This window comes from Lynx canadensis, chromosome F2 (assembly GCF_007474595.2).
Source record: "Lynx canadensis isolate LIC74 chromosome F2, mLynCan4.pri.v2, whole genome shotgun sequence".
Classification (NCBI taxonomy): Eukaryota; Metazoa; Chordata; class Mammalia; order Carnivora; family Felidae; genus Lynx; species Lynx canadensis.
The window spans coordinates 42,430,823-42,452,672 of record NC_044320.2 but is presented as its reverse complement, the minus strand read 5'-3'; the positions used below and the strand labels follow the sequence as shown (position 1 = coordinate 42,452,672).

Genomic DNA, 21,850 nt, shown 5'->3' with positions numbered 1-21,850 from the left:
TTATTTTTGAGACAGAGAGAGACAGAGCATGAGCAGGGGAGGGGCAGAGAGAGGGAGACACAGAATCCGAAGCAGGCTCCAGGCTCCAAGCTGTCAGCACAGAGCCTGATGTGGGACTCAAACTCACGGACTGTGAGATCATGACCTGAGCTGAAGTCAGATGCTTAACTGACTGAGCCACCCAGGCACCCCATAGAAATTATTTTTTAAAAATAGGAATTCTGGAGTTGACAAGTATAAGAACTAAAATAAAAAATTCATAGAAAGTTCAACAGTAGATCTGACATAGCAGAAGAAAAAATAAGTGAACTTGATATTCGATCAATTGAGATTATCTACTGTGAAGAACAGAGAGAAAAAAAAGAATGAAGAAATATTAACAGAATCCTAGAGACCAATGAAGAACCATCAAGCAAACACATGCGTAGTGAAAGTCAAAAAAGTAAATGAAAGAACAAAAGAGGCCAAAAGATTATTTGAAGAAAGAATGACCAAAAGCCTCCCGAGTTCAAGAAAAATACGATACATCCACGAAGTTGGATTAAATCCAACTACAGCAAACTCAAAGAGACTCAAAATTAGACACATCATCAAATATGTGAAAGACAAAGGGAGAATGCTGAAAATGCAATGACTCATTACATAAGGGCATCCTCAATGAAATGAATACCTGGTTTCTCATGGAGACTATGCTGAAAGAAAAAAACCTGCCAATTAAAAATTGTATATCCAACAAAACTACATTTCAAAATGAGAGTGAAATTAAGCCTGACTGCTTTTAGAAGAAAAACAGACTTTAAAACATAAATTGTTAATTGAGACAAAGGAGGAAATTCTATAAAGGGCCAATCCATCAAGAAACTATAACAATTACAGACAAAGATCACCTACCGACAGACCCCAAAATACACTCAAAATACACTCCATCCAACAAAACCCTAATACACATTCTTCTCAAATGCACATGGAAATTCTCCAGGATAGATCATATGTTAGGCCGTAAAACAAGTCTCAATACATTTTTATTTTTTTATTTTTAAGTATAGAATGCTTTGTGGATTTGCATGCCATCTTGTGCAGGGGCCAATCTTCTCTGTATCGTTCCAATTTTAGTATATGTGCTGCTAAAGCAACCACATCTCAATACACTTTTAAACACTGAAATCATACAAAATATATTCTCTGACCACAACAGAAGAAAATTAGAAACCAAACAGTAGGAAATTTGGGGAAATCACAAATATGTGGAAATAACACACCCTATAACCAACAGGTCAAAGAGGAAATCAAAAAGGAAATTATAAATACCTCCCAACCCAGCCATTGCACTACTACGTATTTATCCAAGGTATACAAGTGTGCTGTTTCAAAGGGACACAGGCACCCCAATGTTTACAGCAGCACTATCAACAATAACCAAAGTATGGAAAGAGCCCAAATGTCCATCGATGGATGAATGGATAAAGAAGATGTGGTATATATATATACAATGGAGTATTACTCGGCAATCAAAGAGAATGACATCTTGCCATTTGCAACTACATGGATGGAACTGGAGGGTATTATGCTAAGCGAAATTAGTCAGAGAAAGACAAATATCATATGTCTTCACTCATATGAGAACTTTAAGATAAAAAACAGATGAACATAAGGGAAGGGAAACAAAAATAATATAAAAACAGGGAGGGGGACAGAAACATAAGAGACTCTTAAATATGGAGAACAAACAAAGGGTTACTGGAGGGGTTGTGGGAGGGGGGATGGGCTAAATGGGTAAAGGGCATTAAGGAATCTACTCCTAAAATCATTGTTGCACTATATGATAACTAACTTGAATGTAAAGTTAAAAAATAAACTAAAATAAAATAATAAAATAAAAACATAAAAAAATTTTTTAGGGAAATTATAAAATACTTTTAGATGAATTAAAATGAAGACAGAGCAGACCAAACCTCATGAGATGCAGATTAAGCAGTACTTCGAGCTAAATCTTTAGCTGTAAATGTTTATAAAAAAAGAAAGATCTCAAGTCAGTCATCTTTTACTTTGAGAAACTAGAAAAAGATGAATAAAGGGAAACTAGGAAAAGATAAATAAACTAACCCCAAAACAAGCAGAAGAAAATAAAGATTAGAATGGAAATTAGTGAGGGGCGCCTGGGTGGCTCAGTCAGTTAGGCATCCAACTTTAGCTCAGGTCATGATCTCACAGTTCATGGGTTCGAGCCACACGTTGAGCTCTGTGCTGATAGCTCAGAGCCTGGAGTCTGCTTTGGATTCTGTGTCTCCCACTCTCTCTTCACCTCCCCTGCTTGTCCTCTGTCTATTTCTCTCTCAAAAATAAATAAGCATTAAAAAAAATTTTTTTTAGAATGGAAATTAATAAAATGGAGAATACCAAAGCAAAGGAGAAAAAAAAGCAACAAAATTGGAATTTGGTTTTTTTTAAAGATCAACAAAATTGGGAAATCTTTAGCTGGGCTTATCAAGAAAAAAAAAAAACAAGATTCAAATAACTGAAATCAGGAATGTAAAAGCAGACATCACTACCAACCTTCAGAGATAACAAGGATTAATGAGAATATGATAAGTAATTATTTACCCATCAATTAGACAACCTTGGTGAAATGAATGAATTCTTAGATGAAAACTATTAAAACTGACTAAAAAATAAACAGGAAATCTGAATAAACCTATAGCAAGTAAAGAGACTGAATTAGTAATCAAAAAACTTCCCACAAAGGAAACCCCAGGACCAGTTGACTTCACTGGTAAATTCTACCTGACACATAAAGAAAAAATAAAACCAAATCTTCACAAATGCAGCCCAAAAGTAGAGTAAGGAATACTTCCCAACTCATTCTAAGAGGACAGAATCATCCTGACATGATTATATACCATGATCAAGTGGAATTTATACCAGAATATAAGACTAGTTCAAAATATGAAAATCAATTAATTTAATACCCCATGTTCATAGAATAAAGGACAAATCCAAATTAATATCTCAACAGAGGCAGAAAATCATTTGACAAAATCCAATATTCTTTCATGAAAAAAAAAATACTCAACAAACCAGGAATAGAAGGTAATTTCCTCAACCTGATAAAGGCCATCTAAGAAAAACCCACAGCTAACCTTATAACTAATGGTGAAAGACTAAAAGCTTTCCCCAAAAGATTAGAAACAAGAAAAAAAAATGCCCAATCTTGCCACTTCTATTTAGGCTTTATTCAAGGTCTAGGCAAGAAAAAGAAATAAAAAAACATCCAGATTGGAAAGAAAGAAGTAAAACTAATCAAAGACGGCATGATCTTATATATGGAAAATCATACAGAATCTGAAAAACGTATTACAGCTAATAAACAAGTCCAATAAGGTTGACGAATAAAATATCAGTATAAAAAAATCAATTGTATATCTACATGCTAGCAAAGCATAATCTGAAAAGGATATTAAGAAAATAATTACATCTACAATAGGAGCAAAAAGAATAACATACTTCAAGATAAATTTAAAAAAGAAATACAATATTGGTAAAGTGAAAACTATAAAACATGGTTGAAAGAAATTAAAGAAGATCTGAATAAATGGAAAACATCCCATCAAATTAAAGGCTTTTGTGTTTCAAATGACACTATCAAAAAGTGAGACAATAACCCATAGAATGTGAGAAAATATTTGCAAATCATATATCTGATAAGGAACTTGTAATATAGAATATATAAAGAGCTGTTAGAACAATACAAGATAACCCAGTTTAAAAATAGGCAAAATATTTCTCCAAAGAAGATATACAGGGGCGCCTGGGTGGCTCAGTCAGTTAAGCGTCCGACTTTGGCTCAGTTCATGATCTCACGGCTTATGAGTTTGAGCCCCACATCAGGCTCTGTGCTGACAGCTTAGAGCCCAGAGCCTTCTTTGGATTCTGTCTCCCTCTCTCTCTGCCCCTCCCCTACACGTGCTCTGTTTCTCTCTCTCTCTCTCTCTCTCTCTCTCTCTCTCTCTCTCTCTCAGGAAAAAAAAAAAAAAACATTTAAAAAAAAAGAAGATATACAAACAGCCAATAAGCACATGAGAAGATATTCAACATCATTAGTCATTATGGAAATGTAGACCCAAACCACAAAAAGTACCATTCCACCCCCATGAGGATAGCTGTAATAAAAACAGATAAATACATGCATTGGCAAGGATGTGGAGAAATCAGAACCTATAAGCAATGCTGGTAAGAATGTAAAATAGTTCAGTTGGTTTGAGAACAGTTTTACAGTTCCTCAGAAGTTAAACATTGAATTAACTATGTTCTAGCAATTCTACTCCTAGGTATATATCCAAGAAAATTGAAAATACATGTCCTCACAAAAAGTTGTATATGACTGTCCATAATAGCATTATTCATAATAGGTATAAATGTCCATCAGTTGAAAAATGGACATTCAAAATGTGGTATATATCCATACAGTGGAATATTAATCAGCTATAAAAAGGGAATAAGTATTAATATCTGCTAGAGTATGGATAAATTTGGAAAACATGCTAAGTAAAAGAAACCATACGCAAAAGGCCACACGTATGATTCTATTTATATTAAATGTCTACATAGGCAAATAGAGACGGCAAGTAGATGTGTGTTTGCCAGGAGCTCGGAAGAGAAGAGAATGAGGACTACTAATGAGTACAGGGTTCATTTTGAGGCTGATGAAAATGTTCTGGAATTAGTGGTGATGGTTGCACATCTCTGTGATATATTAAAAATCAATGATTTGCACATTCTAAATGGTAGGTTTTATGGTGTGTAAGCTAAATCTCATTACAAGGAAAAAAATGACCTATCTTAGATTTGTATTATATTATCTGATGTTCTAGAAGCCCCTCGAGTACTGAACTGGAGCTAGTTGAAAATCCTCAGTGAAAGAAGTCTGTGGCTGTTTAGTTCTTTTTTGTTTTAAGATATGTTACCAACCCAAGGATCAGCCTCATGGGGCACTGAGCTCGCTTTGTGTCTCCTAAACTCCAGGCAAGAATATTTCCAGTGGTACCAAATAAAAGTATCTGTGCAACACCTCCGCACCATTGCAATAAAGAGTTCAAAGCACATCCTACCATAACTGGGTTTGCTGCATTCTCTCCATATACAAAGATGGAGAGAGTATGGTATCTACATCTCCAAACAGGTATCAGGAGACCTGTTTTCTAATCTCAGTGTTGTTGTTAACTTACTTAACTTTATACAAAATGGAGAGACTAGGGTATCTCCATCTCCAAACAGGTATCAGGAGATCTGTTTTCTAATCTCAACTCTGCCAATAACTTATTTAAGCCTCAGTTTCCTTATCTGTAAAACAAGTGGTTGGTACCAAAAGTCTCCAAGGTCTTTTCTAACACAAAGATTCTGAGATCCCAGGAAGGAAATCCCCTTCATCTCCTACTCCTCTCCTCCAACACACTCACCCATAAGTAAGAAACATTCAGCTATGACAACTGGACTATCATTTCTGGCCAAGAAGAGATGGGCTTTGTAGGGTGGCTGGCTAATGGAAAAAGAACAGAAAAAGAGGTGGAGCAACCCAAGAAATGATTCCACTGACTGGGATACTCAGAGACTAGAATCATCTTACCAAGCCAGTTTCCAGGTCTGTGAAGTTTGTAAGTTGGGGATTGCCTCTATGGGGTCCTGATTCTGTTCAATAGAAAGTTCAATAGATGCCCACGGAATACCTACTCTCTACTGCCAGTCCTCGGTACATGCTTTTTCCTCTGGCAGCAAAGGGCAGGTGTCCATGCTGCTGCCTTTTTTCGGTCCCCTTTATAGCTGGAGTCTCTTACTTCCATCTACAGTCCACCCTCAATCTGATGCTTTTCTCAGTTATCTAACTACATGAGATGACCACCTCCCAGCACGGCCAACCCACTGGCCAGGGCCCAGGGATGGGTTCAGAGAAGATAGTAAGGAAAAGCACACCATGCCAGTGCTACTCCAGAGAATCTGCATCTTCAAATGCTTCAAGCAGCATGCTCATTGGATGGATAGTCAGATGGCCATCCCACTCCAGGGACTTGTTCCCTTCCCACCTTGAGGAAGAGGCAGTGCCTATAGGCACCAAGCTGCGCACCCCCAGGGATGGGAGCATTTCCCCCAGACATGGTTGAAGAAGTCTGAATGAGAATGTCACGTACAACCCCTTACAATACTGAGGCCACCCATCTCTCTGTTTAACTTAGCTTCTGAAATCATTCTTGATAATGAGATCTGCCATGCCTCTATTTTATTTCCTGCTGTACAGTAGATTAAGGAGTAAAGTCCACTGTGAGAGCCTGTAAAATGAAGGTGACAGTGATCAAGAGTAGCCATTACCTGGAATATGACTTGACTTGGTTCTTGGCCTTCAAAAATAGAAAATGTCATGGGTTTCAGGGGTCCACTAAACTTCCTCTCCTGGCCATATCCAGCTGTCTGTTAAAAAAGGAAATAAAAAAAGAAAATTGGCATACCCATCATTATGAATACATACATGCCACTTGCTAATTTTATTATGGCTTCTAGGACTGATATAGAAGACACAACATTCTAACCTAGTCAAAACAATGCAAAGTATAGTCAAAACAGATAGAAAGAGATCTGATATTGTTGAGTTTCACTATATCAAAATGGCTTGCCATGAGTCTTGTGCTATTTTTCTCCTTTAACCATTCAAGCAATCCCCCTGTAGAGAGAATATTAACACTCCCATGTTACAAATGAGGCTCACAGAGGTGAAGCTACTTGCCCAGAGTAAATGCCTTAAGTGGTTGTCAGGGCACACACACTAAGATCTAACTGAACAAAAGCTTCTATCTGCCCACAATGCCACTCTGTCTTCTAAACACAACACAGTGTTAAATCAGCTTCTTAAAACACCTTTCCTCCACTCCTATTCATTTAGAAGGACATTTATGGAAGATCCCCAGCACCCTAGAGTTCATGGTCACTTCAAGGACAACTAAATTTATAAGGGAAAAAAATATTTAGATGTGTTGAGTACAGTGCTTACTTGGTACAACTGTAACTTCAAGAAAAGCTTACTATTTTAACGTTTGATTAGCAATCCATGCTCATACAGGAAAAAAAAAAGAACAAAATGTTTACTTCAAGTAACTAAGACATTTCTAAAGCCAAAAGACCTTGAATTTGACAGGCAAGAAACCTCTGCAGACACCCAAATTCAGGCTGGAATAGCAGTATGTGGTGGCTGGGACAGTAAGAAGAGAAATTAGTTATGTGCCGAACTCAGCCCTAAAAACAGTTAATCCTGACAACCACCTGGGGACAAATTATTACTGCCAGCTCCGTTCTACGGGCAATGAGACTAAGATGCTGAGAGGGTAAGCAGTTTGCCCAGGTGCTGACGGGAAGCAGGATTCTAACCCATTGCAACTCTGCAATGGCTGCCCTCGGCTGCTATGCCCCACTACCTACCAGAGGGAACAAAAAAGGACCAAGACAATCTGACAGGAAAACAGGTGACATCAAGGATGTACAGGAGGGTATGACTCCCACCATTCCCAACCCAGGAGGATGGCGAACATCCAGCGGCAACCCCTGCCATGCCTCCATGTCCCACCACAACTATCCTTCTAAAGTGAGACAGAGCATGACAGGTGGCACACAGGGGGACAGCCAGCCATCAACCCATCCACAGAGGGCGCCCTCTGGAATGAGGGACTTAGCACCCGTACCCAATGCTTCTTGTGTGGTTCTTCAGGTCTACTTGTGTAGAAATCATGGGTGGGATAGGTTAGGATCAGAAGTATAATATGAGGAGTTGATGGTTGGGGAGCTGGAGAGGTAAAGTCAAGAAAGTGTGAAGAACTCGGGGGAAGAGAATTGTTTGCCACTTCTTCAGGGAGAGCAAGTACACTCTTGGGATGGACATGCTGAGAATAAACCGAGAACAATCAGTATGAGAGTTTGGGGGAAGGCCTTCCACTATATCCCTTGGTTCACTGAATTTCGATTAACTTGATACTGGTTGTCTGTCAGATGAAAACACAGAGGGCTTTGGAATTTGGTCTCCACTCCCTCAGATTGTGGAAGGCCCATGGACTAGCTGCCCCCAGCCATCAGCAACCTCTCTCTTTCGGGAAGCCAAGAGGTCTCTTTCCCAGACTCCTCTGCAGCTAGCAGGGAGCTGAGTGACTTAGTTCTGGCTCCTGAAACAAAAGGTGAAGTCTACTGGAGGGTTTCTGGTCAAGCTTTTATTTTCCAATGAAAAAGGACAGCTGTGGCCAGCATTGTCACCCCCCTTCCCCGTTGTTCTTGCTCAGACCATGCACCGCATGTCTATGGCTGTGGTGGCCATCATGAAACCACAAGGGAACAAATCAGCTCAAATAATGGTGGAGCGAAGAGAATGATGCCCAAGTCTCTGATAATATCACAGAAATGCAAAACCTGCCTTGGGCTGTCCACTTCAGGCTTCTCGTTATCTGAGGAAATAAACCTCGACTTACTAGAGCCACTCCAAAGTTGAACTTTCTATTGCCTATACTAAAAGCATCCTTAACTGACACAATAACGTTATAGACTTCTAGCTCATCAATTCCTTTAAGGGAATATCTTCCTCTGGGGGCTCTTTCTCCCCTGCACTCCTTTTCCACTTATCCTCTGGAGGGCAGGACACAAGAACTGGGTGCAGATGTCCAGGCACCACCATGGTTGGTACAAGAGAAGAGCAGTGGTTTCTGTGGGATCATGATTTAACAGCAAACTGCCTTCATCAACTTTCTGCTCATGTCAGCAAGCGGCCAGTCTTTCAGCAGCTCACACTAGTAATGGCATCCAGAAGAAACTCCCATTAGTCGAGCAAACCTCACAAACAAGGCTGTGTTCTTCCTGCGAGGACAAGCTGGCTCACCTATCGGGACAGGAGGGTATATCTCAGTTGCAAGGTTCAAAGTTGGGTTCTCGTGACAGGGCAGCAAATCTCCCTACATGCCCATTAACATTTCTATTTGGGCTATAAAGATTTCAAAATGCGTGTGTGTGTTCTGAGTCATCAAGCCACATTGCCCGAACTGGGAAAGGTGGTGTGGGGGAAACGAGAAAGAAAAGAGGGTTCATGCAGGAGGTGGAGAGGTAACACCTACCATCCTGCACGAAGTAAAAGGAAGGGAAGAGAATAGAACTGTCATTTTTTAAACGTTTCCTGTGCAGCAGCTGTGGGACTAGACCCTCCACACGTATCATTTTTTCTGTTCCTCAACAAGATCAGGAAAGTACGTCCAGAAAAGTGCCACAGCGGAGACACAGATAATGGGGGATGAAGCCAGCTCTGTGGCACCACCGAGCCCCAACTCTGAGCCACGTTGCCACACCCTTCCAGACCAGCAAAGGATACGTGGGACTGCTAGGTCTGCCTACCGTGTAGCCACCCTCCTTGTACTTCCCAGCAAGAGTTCTCTGCAGTAATTACATAGTATTTATGCCAAACCCTCCTTACTTCTAGAAGAAGTACAATCCCAGGCAAAACTCTAAAACAGGTGGCTTCTCCTTGATTTCCCTACCTAACTATGCAGCACCCCTTCCCAAACCCTGGTCACTTACTTGCTTTCTCTTCAGGGCCCTTGCAATATATTCATGCAATGTTTCGTGCCCCCGACGGAAACCAGTGCTCAGGAGAGAACAGGAGAGCCACTTGCTGAACAAATGACTGAGGGTGAGGGGCGCCTGGGGGGCTCAGTCAGTCAAGCGTCTGATTCTTGATTTTGGCTCAGGTCATGATCTCACAGTTGGGAGATCAAGCCCCACCTCAGGCTGAACATGAAGCCTACTTACGATTCTCTTTTTTTTTCTCTCTCTCTCTGTTCTTCCCCCACTAATTCATTCTCTCTCTCTCTCTCTCTCTCTCTCTCTTTCAATAAAATAAATAAGCATTAAAAAAATTTTTTAAATGACAGGGGGTGGTGGGGTGGATGGTAGCAACTGCCTTCCTTCACCTGACACAGCTGTGCATGTGTCTATCTCCTGGGCAAGGCTCTTGCTGCCAGCAATGGTTTGGGCACTATTTCTTACTCTAGGTAGAAATCCCACTGGCCTGAGAGTAGAGAGAAGGAAAACTTATATCCAACGTTTTATCCAGGAAAAAAAAAATGCATGTCTCCTTCTCAGACAAGATAAGCCCACTATTATCAAATTATCATGATAGAATCTTGTCTTAGATCTTGCTGTCTCCTAATATAAGTCCATGATTATGTACTTACTTTCTACCCTGTTCCTGGCATAGTGCTGCGTGCTGAGGCTGCAAAGATGACTAAAAGATAGTTCTCCTCATGGAAGTCAAGGTCCATATGAATGTAGACACTGAATATTTAAAATGCTGTAGTAATAATAATAGCCAATATTTATCTAGTACTTAGACTGGGCCGGTCACTGACCAACGGGCTTTATATAAATGCACTAGCTCATTAAATGTCCACAACAACCAATAAGGCAAGTACTCTTTTAAGACCCATTTCATGGGGCAGGAAACTGAGGTTCAGAACTTAACTATCTCACCCAAGCTCCTATCATTAGTAAGTGGCACTGCCACTTTTGTACCTAGGTCTGACTTCACTACCACCCTGTGATAAGACAGATAGCAAAGGGCATTCAATAGGGTAAGAAGAGGAGACAGGTTAAGAGGGGATGTTTGACATACTCCAAGCAGCCCTTGTGTCTGGCTTTGAGCCCCCAGTCTATGAGGAGGCACATTGCTCCTAAAGTTGGAACCGCAGCTTCCTTCCCTCCCCCGGGAGGAAGGCTCTGGTAGGTTTACAAGTTTGGCTCTGTTTCATTATGTCAATATTCTGAACTTTGAGGACTCTAGGAGGCTCTCAGGAACTTAGAATTTGATGCTATTTTTGGGTCCCAGAAGAAAAAAAAAACAAGATTTGAAATGTGAGGGTCTAGCAACTTCCTTCTAAAGAGAAAGCAGATGCTTCCCCATAATCTTGCCTCCTAATACAACAGACTGTTGGGCAAGTGTACGACCTTTATGAGACTCATGAATAAAACAATGATGACACCCCACTATCTACCCAAGATTGAGGGCTGGGTCTCTCCAGAGTCCATCCAGCTCTAATTTCTAGAAGCCTGTTAGTCAACAGGGTTGACTCAACAAATGGCTAAAGACAACTCTGACCAGAAAACTCCAAACCATATATAGGGGATAAAAGTACAAAACAAAGCAGGGTTGAAAATAGAGAAAATGCTTTTCTTAATATTCCCATGGTAATTTTTCATGGTCAAAGTAAAAAAAAAAGTCAAGATTAAGGGACATAGACTAAATTATACATATATATATATACACACACACACACTACATACACATAAATATATTTAGTATATATATACATTAATATATGTACAGTATACTTTTCTTTCCAGAGTCCCTGAGCTATACATGAAGATCTAAACATGAATAGACAGATTTGTTTTAAACCTTGCCTGTTAAGTGGTATTGGTTCTTAAGAGTTGAGGAGAAAGTACCTCCCTGGTTGAAGAGTAGACATTTGACTTGAAGCCATTTCATCAAAAATATCACAGTGGGGCAAACTACGTGTCCTTTGTATACAATTTAATTTTGATAGATTTTTTTTTTAGGTGATGATAATCATCGTTTCCTTGGTATGAGGTAGAAAATGGCAGAAAATATTCTGGCAAATAAATAAAGAACATCCTCTTCTCTTACCAAATAAAGTGTAAGGAGACACAAGCCATGGAGTTGGGCTCGCATCATTGTGGTTTTCTGTACTGAAACTTCTGTGAATAAACCAGAGATAAAAGTGATTAGTTACCAGTCGGTTAAAATCACGTATTTCCAACCAGAAAGGATCATGGAACAATATCCAGTTATAAACCTAGTAGAATGGGATTTCTAAAGGCCAGCTTCTTCTCGTTTCGGAACCACCCAGCCTTCCAGAAGCTTTATGATGCCTCATCCATAGCAACACACAAGTCAAAATCCCCAAAGAAGCTCATAGTAATTCCATTTCTTTACCTGTTTCACTTTATTATAATCTTCTCCATTTAAGGGTCATAAATGGTAGAAAATAAGTATAGTTTTCACTTTTATTGTATGCATGGGAAAGATATGTTTTGGCAAATGCCAGGATAACAGATACTAAAATTTTAGTGATTCTGATTCAAAGTTGCAAAGACATGAGCTTCCTCGAGCAGAAAGAACCCAAGAACGTTCATCATCCTTCATTCAAAGACTTCACCAGCCACACTTCGGTCTTCTAAACACTGTTGCTAACTAGGCAATATGCCTAAGGGAAGAGTATATTTCTTATTACTCCAAAAGCAACCAAATAAGAATCCAAACTCTGCCCTTACTCTCTTCTGTTCAGCATTATTCCTTTCTTTCTTGTGGCTTCACATTTTTTCAACATTATAACTTTCACTCTGAGACACATCATGACGAACTGATTTTTAAGATCTGATATAAATTTTCCACATGGACTATAAAGCAGGGTTGTTGCCTATCATAATACTGGACTGCTAAAACAAAACCAAAAAAATTGGTAAAATGGAACATGTACCCATTTCACCAAAATTCCAATGAACTTATATCACTAATATAGTCACCATGAAAATATGGTTATTGAAATTCTAACCACTCTAAAAATGTAGTCCCTGACATTTTAAATTTCTTACATTTGGATAGCTTATATTTGAACTTTATAAGTACCACACGCTAACCGATTGTGCCACTGGAGCTCCCATATTTGAACTTTAAAAAGGTAAATGTGGGGCGCCTGGGTGGCACAGTCGGTTAAGCGTCCGACTTCAGCCAGGTCACGATCTCGCGGTCCGTGAGTTCGAGCCCCGCGTCAGGCTCTGGGCTGATGGCTCAGAGCCTGGAGCCTGTTTCCGATTCTGTGTCTCCCTCTCTCTCTGCCCCTCCCCCTCCCCCGTTCATGCTCTGTCTCTCTCTGTCCCAAAAATAAATAAACGTTGAAAAAAAAAATTTTTTTTTTAAATAAAAAGGTAAATGTACTACACAATTTTAGCCTCGCAAATGCCTTAAGAGATAAAGATGGAAATAAGCATTTATTAAGCAACATCTAGGAGGTAGATTTGGGAGGAGCCTTTACAAACAGTGTAACAGTGATGTAGACAGTGGATTCCGAGTCAGAAAGCCTGTGAGTTTCTCACAGACATAATGAGTTAGGAAATGTTATACTTGTTTTATATATGAGGAAATGGAAGTTCAAAGTTAAGTGATTTGCCTAACACATAGCTAGAAAGGGACATTGCATTGCTTCCAGCCAGATCTGTCAGATCCCAAAGACCTAAACCTCTTTCAACTCTTTCTACTGTACTGTATATAATGTGGGAGCTGCAGAGATACAGAACTAGGAATAGAGGTATGGAGATATATAAAATGTATATATTGTTTCTACATGCTAAATCAATGAAGGAACTATTCCCAAGGTTCTACAGCTATGTTAAGGAAGAGCTAGAATCAAAACCCTTCAGGAAAATCAGATTCATAAATTCTATGAATGTTTAGAAATGAGCTTTTGCAACAGAATTAATTTGGTCGTTGTGTTCAAACATCATTTTAGAATTGGCTCATTATCTTAAACACAAACAAGACATTTTTCTACTGCTTTAGACTGCTTATGTGGTTTGGAAACACATGGAAATAAATAACAATGCCAGGCTGAAGCATATTGCAATATTAAATATATATATATATCAATTATTAAATCTAACTAGGTTTGTTTGTTTTTTTCACATTGGAAAAATTCACATGATCAGCTGTCACCAATGTTTTTAAGAGAAGGGGTGCCTGGGTGGCTCATTCAGTTGAGTGTCCAACTCTTGGTTTCAGCTCAGGTCATGATCTCATGGTTTGTCGGTTCAAGCCCCACGTTGCACTCCAGACTGACAGTGTGGAGCCTGCTTGAGATTCTCTCTCTTTTCCTTTCTCTCTGCTCCTTGCCCACTTGTGTGTGTGCGCTCTCTCTCGCTCGCTCGCTCTCTCTCTCAAAAAAAAAGTAACAAAAAATAATAATTATTATAAAAAATACTTGTAAGAGAAGTGAAAATATACATGATAATGGCACACTTGGGGATCATTCTCCTCAAGCTCCACAGCATTCAAGAGCTTTCAAATACTGGTCCCAACTCACTCTTCCAGCCTTATCTCCAACTCCCTTCCCACCCTCAGTAAAGCTGTCTACCAGGATGGACTCTGCACCCGAGATTTCCTGTCTCCATGCTTCGGGGCTTGCTGTCCTCCCCACCCAGCACAAAGCCAGCTGCAATAAAGGGACAGATAATATTTGCATCAGGAAGTTGGATTAAGATTGTCCTTCCTGACCTCTACTCATACTACTTGTCATACCTTACCTCTAGTTCCAACTTGTTCATTTATTTCAAAAGCATTGAATTATTATAAAAAGCTTCTCATATGCCAGATACCATGCTAAGAACTGGGATACGCAAATAAGGGGTAGCTCACGGAGCTAGAACCAAAATCCTACTTCCTTCATGAAATCGTCAGTGATTTCCAGCCAGATGTATCTTCCTCTTGAAACCCCTCCTGCATTTTATTTTTTTATCGTTTATTTATATATCCATGTTATTTCCTCTACTAGGAAGCACAATCCTTCAAGACAGAGGCCTAATTTTATTTTTTTATTTAAAAAAATTTTATTATGTTTATTTATTTTAAGAGAGAGAGAGGGGCGCCTGGGTGGCGCAGTCGGTTAAGCGTCCGACTTCAGCCAGGTCACGATCTCGCGGTCCGTGAATTCGAGCCCCGCGTCAGGCTCTGGGCTGATGGCTCAGAGCCTGGAGCCTGCTTCCGATTCTGTGTCTCCCTCTCTCTCTGCCCCTCCCCCGTTCATGCTCTGTCTCTCTCTGTCCCAAAAATAAATAAACGTTGAAAAAAAAAAATTTATAAGAGAGAGAGAGAGAGAAAGTGCGCGCAAGCGGGGGAGGGGCAGAGAGAGAGGGAGACACAGATCCAAAGCAGGCTCCAGGCTCTGAGCTGTTGGCATATAGCCCGAGGCGGGGCTCGAATCCACAAGCGGCCAGATCGTGACCTGAGCCGAAGTCTGACGCTCAACCAACTGAGTCACCCAGGCGCCATGAGGCCTAATTAAAAAAAATTTTTTTTTTTTTTTTTACCTCTCACAGCTTGTCATACTATGCCTTGCATATATTAAGCCCTCAACAGATGTTTGTTAAATTCTAAAACATTTTAATTGTCTAACACTGATATCCTATGAATTTTGTCCAATCTATAAGAGCTTTCAGAATAAACACAAATTGTTAAAGGAAGTTAATTTGGAATTTAAAGATTTGTTTTGATGCAAAGTAATACATTTTTATTGTTGGTGAAAAGGCTTGCTTCTCTTTTAAATACACTAACAGATTTCTGCTCAGTAAATAGGTTAAGGACTGGCCGATACACATCACCTCTTCCTTGAACTGATTTCTTTAGTGCTTTTAATCTCCCAAAGACATATAAATTGAATGATAGAAAAGCAAATGAAAATAAAATAAATGCCTTATTTTAGTCAGTTGCTCCGACAGGCCACCATCTGGGATGCTTTAAGGAATCTAAAACGTAAAAGTAGCAATGCACTTATCCCTTATTTTGTCAGTCACAGCACAGAAAGGTTTCCAGTGAGCAAGAGAAGTAATTGCTCTCTGCTGCCGTGCCTAGGGTTCCATGATTTATTTGCAGACAAATATACCCCACAGTGCGTTTGTTGGGAACACGGACCCCGGAGTTAGACTGGTTGGTTTGGATCCTGGCTCCTCCAGCAACCTGTCTGTATTCCTCTGTAAAGCAGGGATGATCATAGTACTTACCTTTGAGATTTATGGGGTTCAATGAGTTAACAGTTTGAACAGTGTTCGTCACATAAAAATTCATTCTGCCACCTCGTTCCCTTAGTCAGAGCTTTCAGCACTGTCCTGTAGAACGTCTCCTTTCATCATCCCTGGCGTTTGGAGGCCCCCCATAATACTCAAGAAGCAGCCTTCACAACCAAGCGAAGCCGTGAGACAAAGCCTTTATCTGAATGCATCAAGGCAAAAGGCACTAATGCTGGGATTATGCCAGAGGAGGACTTTAGCCCCTCAAACAAATCTTGCCTATATTTCCTCTGTGCATGGACGTAATTCCACTAATGAATATCACATCCTGGATCATAATATTGCTGGAGGGAAACCATAGTTTATAACCGCAACTGCCTAAAACCACCACGCCACACACACTTGATAGATTTCCTCACAAACGCTCCTTAGAAAAGGATTGGAGTGTATTTCTAGATAATTCAGTGACATTTTAGCTGCCCTACCTGAAATGGTTGATCCAAAGATCTGCTTAGAATTTTTGCTATTTGTTGGGGTTCCCCTCAGGCACAAAGACTAAATTCAGACAGTTTCTATGGCAACTATCTGTGAGGCCAAGCACATCCTTAGCAACACAGGTCAAAGGTTTTGTGGGAAAGGGGGATTTTGAAAAGCCACCACCACTTGCTTTAACCATGGACCATCGGCAAATACAGAATCAGGGCTGCTGGCCTTGCTGTTTACGGCTAATGCCTTGATTCACCACAGCCCACAAAACACAAATCCCTCTGCGTCCTGAATCTGTGTCCAGCCGGAAGAATAGCACGAAGGCAGCTAACACTTACTGAAAACCATTTGCCATGCACAGGCTAAGACATCTGTATGCGTTACCTTATTGATTTCTCATAGGAACCCTCTGAAGCAGGTACTGTTAAAATCTGCCTTTTAAAGATCAAAAATCTAAAGGTGAGGGTTAAAGAGGTTAAGAGACGTGCCCGAGATCACACTGCCTGGCTAATTCTACACCCATGTTCTTTTCATAAACATAATGAGACATCTAGTATCACTTAATCCATTACACATCTTCCCAAAAATTCAAAAAACTTTTTCTTTTTCCTTTTTTTTTTAAACTCTGCTGCTCTTCCTCGTCAGAAACTGATATGATGCCCCCTGCTCAGAGGAACATTAGCCTAGGAGATCTAGTTCCTACAGAACACGTATTCCGTATCGTACCATCTCTCCTCATTTCCCCGCTGACCTTCGCCTTAGCAGTCTCCTTTTTTAAATTTTTTTTTTCAACGTTTATTCATTTTTGGGACAGAGAGAGACAGAGCATGAACGGGGGAGGGGCAGAGAGAGAGGGAGACACAGAATCGGAAACAGGCTCCAGGCTCCGAGCCACCAGCCCAGAGCCCGACGCGGGGCTCGAACTCCCGGACCGCGAGATCGTGACCTGGCTGAAGTCGGACGCTTAACCGACTGCGCCACCCAGGCGCCCCATTAAATTTTTTTTTAACATTTATTTTTGAGAGACAGAGCAAGAGCGAGGGAGGGACAGAGAGAGGGAGACAATCTGAAGCAGGCTGCAGGCTCCGAGCTGTCAGCACAGACCCTCACGCCGGGCTTGAACCCACACACTGCGAGACCATGACCTGAGTCAAAGTCGGCACTTAACTGACCGAGCCGCCCCGGTGCCCCAGCAGTCTCCCATTTTTTAGCCAAGCCAGGTGTTACGTGTTGGATAGTGCCCACACCCGATTCGTATGTTGGAGTCCTATCTCCCAGGGACCTCAGAATGTGATGTTATTTGGAGATAGGGTCTTTACAGAGGTAATGCGCTTAAAATGAGGTCATTAGGGTAGGCCTTCATCCAATCTGACTGGTGTCCTCATAAAAAGGGGAAATTTGGACACACAAACACACAGAGAGGGAAGACAATGTGAAGAGACATAAGAAGAAGATGAGCATCCAGAAGCAGAAAGGAGGGGCCAAAAACAGACCCTCATGGCCCTCTGAAGGAACCAACCCCTGCTGACACCTTGGTTTTGGATGTCCAGACTCCAGAACTGTGAGATAATAAATGTCTGTTGTTTAAGCCACCCCATCCGCGGTGCTTTGCTTTGGCAGTCCTACCAAACTAATATACCAAGGAACTCTGCTTTTGACTAAGAAAGGCACTGCCATTCCAGGACAGAGGTGGCCTCAGAAAGGGCTGTCTTCAGTTATTATACATGCAGTGCCCCTGGCAGGCCTCTCAGGGCTCCGTTCGAAGCTTGATTGATTCTCCTGCTGGGCGCCAATTCCTCCAAGAGGCATTTTTAGACACTCTTGTCATTTCCCCCTTTATCTGAGTAAGGACGTGGAATTTCTAGATCCCAAGTCTCCAAACCTTCAAGTAACTCAACACACAAGCATTGATTTTCTCCCCCTTGCAAAAAGCTAGAAAGGCAAACCTTAAATAGAGTTAGTCATCGCTCATCCTTCACAGAAAAAAAAGAAAAAAAAAAAGAAGCATTAAGGGCTTTGAATTCAAATAATTTACCCTGCTCAAAGGTTGAACTATGCATTTCTAAAGAACAAAGGAGGTGCAGGAGGGAAGGACTAGAAAATTTGTTTTCATAGGTGATGTGGGCAGGAAAGGATGTGACTGGACTTCATAATACTGCCAGGACCCAACAGCACCATATATCCTGTGTACCATTTCTTTCATCTCTGCACTGTATATTGCTAAGAGCCCCATAAATTATAAAGCAAGGCCAGATATGAATAAAGATCAGATTAAAAGCCTGCTCACACCATTGTTCATCAAGTGATGTTCAGATCAATCATGCCCATCTTGTCGGTCTTGCTCACAAATCTCTGGCACCAATTACATCTCTAAAGGTCTAGAAAAATCACAGGAAGATCTGACCAATTTGCACTCTTGACAAATTAGGGACCCAATTAAAGCGGCCATTAATAAGCTAGAAGTAAACAGGCAGGCATAAAAGCAGGGCCGCTGCCTCATCCTTCAGACTGATTTAGGAGGAAGGAAAGAAGAAAATGAGGGATGGACGCCCACCCCCGGGCACACAAATAGAAGCACTTTGTTCTCTCGCTAAGCTTTGTAACGTAGATATGCCAATATTTCAGTGTATGAAAATCTGGATTTACACATCTACAAAACTGAGAGTGATTATTTGTATCAATAGGTTCGTGGTCAAGATAAATGGGCTCACGAAAGATAGACGGCCTCCCCCAGGACTTAAAATGTTTTTAATTTATGTGATCAATTTAAATACAAATGACTACTGGAATCAGTCGTATTAAAGAAGAAATGAGCTCTAAGAAACATTTTGAGACATGTGCTTATGCCTATTCCTGCCTAGCTTTATTCCACCCAACACTCCCAGGAAGGGAGTAAGGGAAGGGCAGCAGGAGTGAGGAGCCCTCTCCTCAGAGTCGCACAGGATGCCCCATCCCTGAATGAGAAGGTGGTCAGGGGAGGTCAAAGGGAAGGGAGGGCCTCAATGGGCATAGATGGATGTCTAGTCGTGGTGCTTGCCTGACATGTCAGGCAGGTTGGCCGTAAGACGTCAGTGTTGCTTTCCCTGCGATGTGCAGGTTGACATCTCAGAAACCCCGGGAGGCCACAAGGGAAAGATGTGCTTTCCTCCGTATCTGTCAGAACATCGTAAGGGCCTTCCCTGGCCTAAAGAGGAGGCTAGGAATCATTATTTCTCATAAAAGATGGCTGAATTGCTTTTGACAAAGTGCTTTCTCATGATACAACAGTGACTTGTGTATTATAAAGGACACAGACAAGCATTTGCCAGTATAATAAAATCACACATTCTGGCCTTAGAAATTCCTTGTGAGGTAAATCTAAATTAGATTTCATCCCAATGGGTTTGGACACAGAGATTAAAACAAAACAAAACAAAACAAAAATCCCTAAAACACTTGTTGTAATACTAGCTCATTTATAAAGTAGCCCCGAGGCAAGGGTTCTCATGACAAAAATGTACAGACATGCTCAACTATAGCAGGTTCACTTTCCAATCCCTGAATTAAATCATAATTGGCGGCTGGGATGAGTCAGAGAGTAAAAGAAAAATGAATTTAATTCTATCTTAATAAAGAATACCATGCCACTATGAAATCTCTCGTGAGTTAGTTTTTTTATAGTTGAAAAAAAAATTTTTTTAATCAGCTAGCATTTTATGAGCATTTACTAAGTCAAACGCTTTGGATAACTTATTTCATTTAAATAGCACAACAATCCAGGGCACCTGGGTGGCTCGGTCAGTTAAGGGTTGGACTTTGGCTCAGGTTGTGATCTCACGGTTCACAGGTTCAAGCCCCACGTCAGGCTCTGTGCTGACAGCTCAGAGCCTGGAGGCTGCTTCTGATTCTGGGTCTCCCTCTCTCTCTGCCCCTCCCCCACTCATTCTCTGTCTCTCAAAAATAAATAAATATTGAAAAATAGTAATAATAAATTTAAAAAATAAATAGCACAACAATCCTATAAGGTAGGTCCTGTTGTCATCCTATAGGGAAAGAAACTAAGCTCAGAGAGGTTGAGGAAGGGGCACCAATCTGACTGCACAGATCAAGCACAGAACCCTCCCTAGGATGAACAGAAGAGGTGTTCATCCTTAGTTTGAACATTCTTTAAAACTACAAATCTACCATTTTGACTTCTCTTTATCTCTTTATCAAGAACACAAGTCTTAATATTTAAAAATAATTAAAATATGGTAAGAAATTATTGATTCAGAATATCATGGATGAGAAAATTCAATATGTCAGTCTTAGAGAATCTTTTAAGAAAAATTAAGTTTTCTTTGTGCCACATACACTAACCGAGCATAGCTTGGGCTGCTATATAAGCTTAAGTGAAAAATCAACTTTTTTTTTTTATTACTTCAACCACTAAGTAAATATCTGTTTTTATTACATTTATATTTACTGTACCTCAATAAACATTGCTATTTGTTGTCACAAGTAACAAATAGGTAGATAGATACTCCCGTAACAAACTGAAGTACTTTTTCCGTGTTGAATCATTGAGTAGACCACAGAATGAGCCCCAGTCTAGGCTGGAGACCAAGGATTTCTGAATGAATGCAATTTTATGCCAACAGTTAAATCTATAGATTTTTATCCATGTAAACTAACACCCATAAAAGCATTTATTTGTGAGCCTTTGGAAAAAGAAGCAGGATGATTCGTGCTCAGCTTTCCTTCTCAGAGTCACCTCTCTTAACATGGAAGAAAAGTGGGGGTGCATTCTCCTTTCCAGGGACTTCTAAGTTGAGTTCCTGCCAGCATAGATTTTGCTTTTCATAAAAGAAGGGAGGAGGCATAGGAAAGGTAACCTTCATCTTGAACAACAATGACTTTTCCCAGGGGTCACTAAGGCAAGTTTCAAAGGATGCCACACCCACTGAAAAACTTACACAGTTGACCCTTAAACAACTCAGGGGTTAGGGGCACTAAACCCCCGTGCAGTCAAAAATCTGCATACAACTTCTGACTCCCCAAAACCTTAACTACTAATAGCCTACTGTTGACTGGAAGCGTTATGATAACAAAACCAGTCAATTAATACATATTTTCTATGTTTTATTAGATACTGTACTCTTATAGCAAAATAAGTTGGGGAAAGAAAATATAAAGAAAATTGTAAAGAAGAGAAAATACATTTATAGGACTCTGCTGTATTTATTGAAAATATTTGTTCCTAAGAGAACCCACAGAGTTCAAACCCATGTTGTTCAAGCGTCAACTATATACAAAACATCAGAGGGGCTTTTAAATGCCTCTCATAAAAACATACAAACAAAAAAACAAAGCCCAATTGTTTCATCATTCTGTTATATCTTTGGATTTCATGTCCTTAGAATAGAATCTGTTGCTCTCTTGCCCAAAATGCCATTACTGTAACATTACTGTTGTTTTTCCCTAGGAAATGAAACAACAACTTTTCAGCTTGACCTGAATCATCTACTTGACCTTTTTAATGGAC

The 21,850-nt window shown here is 40.4% G+C and overlaps 1 protein-coding gene and 1 pseudogene across 1 annotated transcript in view; both read right to left on the bottom strand.

Moving 5' to 3' along the window:
- Positions 1-21,850, bottom strand: part of CDH17 (cadherin 17) — a 74,094-nt gene that overhangs the window by 50,825 nt on the left and 1,419 nt on the right. Inside the window, 2 exon segments of the mRNA XM_030304446.1 lie at positions 6,358-6,456; positions 11,711-11,781. Of these exon segments, the coding sequence (XP_030160306.1) occupies positions 6,358-6,456; positions 11,711-11,758 (147 nt within the window). The 5' untranslated portion in view covers positions 11,759-11,781.
- On the bottom strand, positions 1,037-1,133 carry LOC115506616 (annotated as a pseudogene).